The sequence below is a fragment of the Nanorana parkeri genome, unplaced genomic scaffold (genome assembly GCF_000935625.1).
Source record: "Nanorana parkeri isolate BGI_ZX_2015 unplaced genomic scaffold, ASM93562v1 scaffold18, whole genome shotgun sequence".
NCBI classification, from domain to species: Eukaryota; Metazoa; Chordata; class Amphibia; order Anura; family Dicroglossidae; genus Nanorana; species Nanorana parkeri.
Genome location: NW_017306286.1, coordinates 1241297 through 1242919, shown reverse-complemented (window position 1 = coordinate 1242919; position 1623 = coordinate 1241297). Strand labels below are relative to the sequence as shown.

Genomic DNA, 1623 nt, shown 5'->3' with positions numbered 1-1623 from the left:
TCCACAGGTCTTAATTAAAGAGTGAGAGGTCTCTGAAACAATGCAAAGGGCAGAAATCTGACTTGATAGATATGAGAGACAAACCTTGGTCCAGACTCAGCTGCAAGAATGAGAGTATTTGTGCCAAGGACAAAACTTTAAGGATGGAAGCCCCAAGACTCACACTTAGTGAAGTATGCCTTCCATGTCCAATGATAGACAAACCGCTTTTGCTTTGCTCCTTCTTACGATGAAACTCACTGGATGCACTCCCTGTACTGCTGCTATGAGGTCTCAGCAGTTCTTAAATGGGTATAAAGAGTGATTTTAATAGTTGATCCACCCTGATTGGTTAACACCTCTTCAGATTTAGAGCAACCAAGTAAAACTTTCATGACGGAAAATGAAGGCTTTCATTGCTGAGTGCTTCTTCTAAAAAAAAAAGCAGATAAAGATTGATGATCTGCTTACTTATTATAGTCAGTGACTATGCCAGTGGGTCAGGATCATAGCCAGGCAACTAGCATTTGTTGGTGAAGGTCAGCAGTGACTGCCCCCATATTTTCTGCAAGGCTACAATATTCCACTACATGTTCTCACTTAAAATGCGCTATACTTTCCCAATACAACCTGCAGCCTGATGTCAATTTTAGGTTCACATCCATTCAGAGATCGTGTTATCAGTGGTCCTGACCAGCAGTTAGGACCCACTAAGTTATGAAATAATGCTCCACCCCATAATGAAGGTGACTGGGGAGAATTGCTTCTACTGTACTGTAAAGCTGAGTGTTAGCTTCAGTGTTGGGCTGACTTCATCTTGAAATCTATATAAATGTTGCTTTTTTATTCTCATTTAACTTGCACAAGCTTTGGAAGTACCCATTCTGGCTGGGGAGAAATGTTACCTGTTGGCTACTAAGTTGTTCAAACCTAGTTGTATCTGTGAAATATAGCGAAGAGTAGAGAATGGCTTGCACCAAGTAACGATACAATAAACTGACATAGTTATGTCTACTGTGCATTAAACAGACTTTGACTTTAGGTACAATGGATAAATGTACAAAAGGTTTAATCACGTTTCTTTCTTGTTAAATCCACAGGGGATCTTAGTAAAGTTCACGTTTTTGGAAAATGGCATACTGTACCCAGAAAACAAGTAACTTATGGAGATGAGGGGTTGAGTTACACATTTTCCGGCATCACATTGTCTCCAAAGCCCTGGATTCCTGTCCTGGATCGTATAAGGGACAGGGTGAAACAGGCCACAGGGCACTCCTTCAACTTTGTTCTGATTAACAGGTATTATAAATGGATATAGTCATGAAAACCTCTCTTTGTATTGCATTAGCAATTCCAATTAACTTTACTTTACTGTGAAACAATCTGCCTTCCAAGTGGTTTTCTTCATTTAGCACTATGAATAGTATTTCAGTTCAAATGCTTTGAGTGAGCTAAACTTTTTTTTTTTTTTTGTCTTTCATGGAATAGGAAGAATTGTTTCCATTGTCTCAGCTGTAATTAGGCCCCAGATAAAAGGCAACTATTCCTGTAAAGTAATGATTTAGTGCCATGGTCACAGATTTTGAGGGACCTACTGTGTCACCAGGGGTGACAGCTGACTATTAGGCAGGACAAATGCTTAGT

The 1623-nt window shown here is 39.7% G+C and overlaps 1 protein-coding gene across 1 annotated transcript in view; it reads left to right on the top strand.

The window, feature by feature from the left end:
• ALKBH2 (alkB homolog 2, alpha-ketoglutarate dependent dioxygenase) overlaps positions 1–1623 on the top strand; it is an 8498-nt gene that overhangs the window by 3711 nt on the left and 3164 nt on the right. Inside the window, exon 2 of the mRNA XM_018560440.1 lies at positions 1080–1278. Within this exon, the coding sequence (XP_018415942.1) occupies positions 1080–1278 (199 nt within the window). The remainder of the gene's footprint in view (positions 1–1079; positions 1279–1623) is intronic.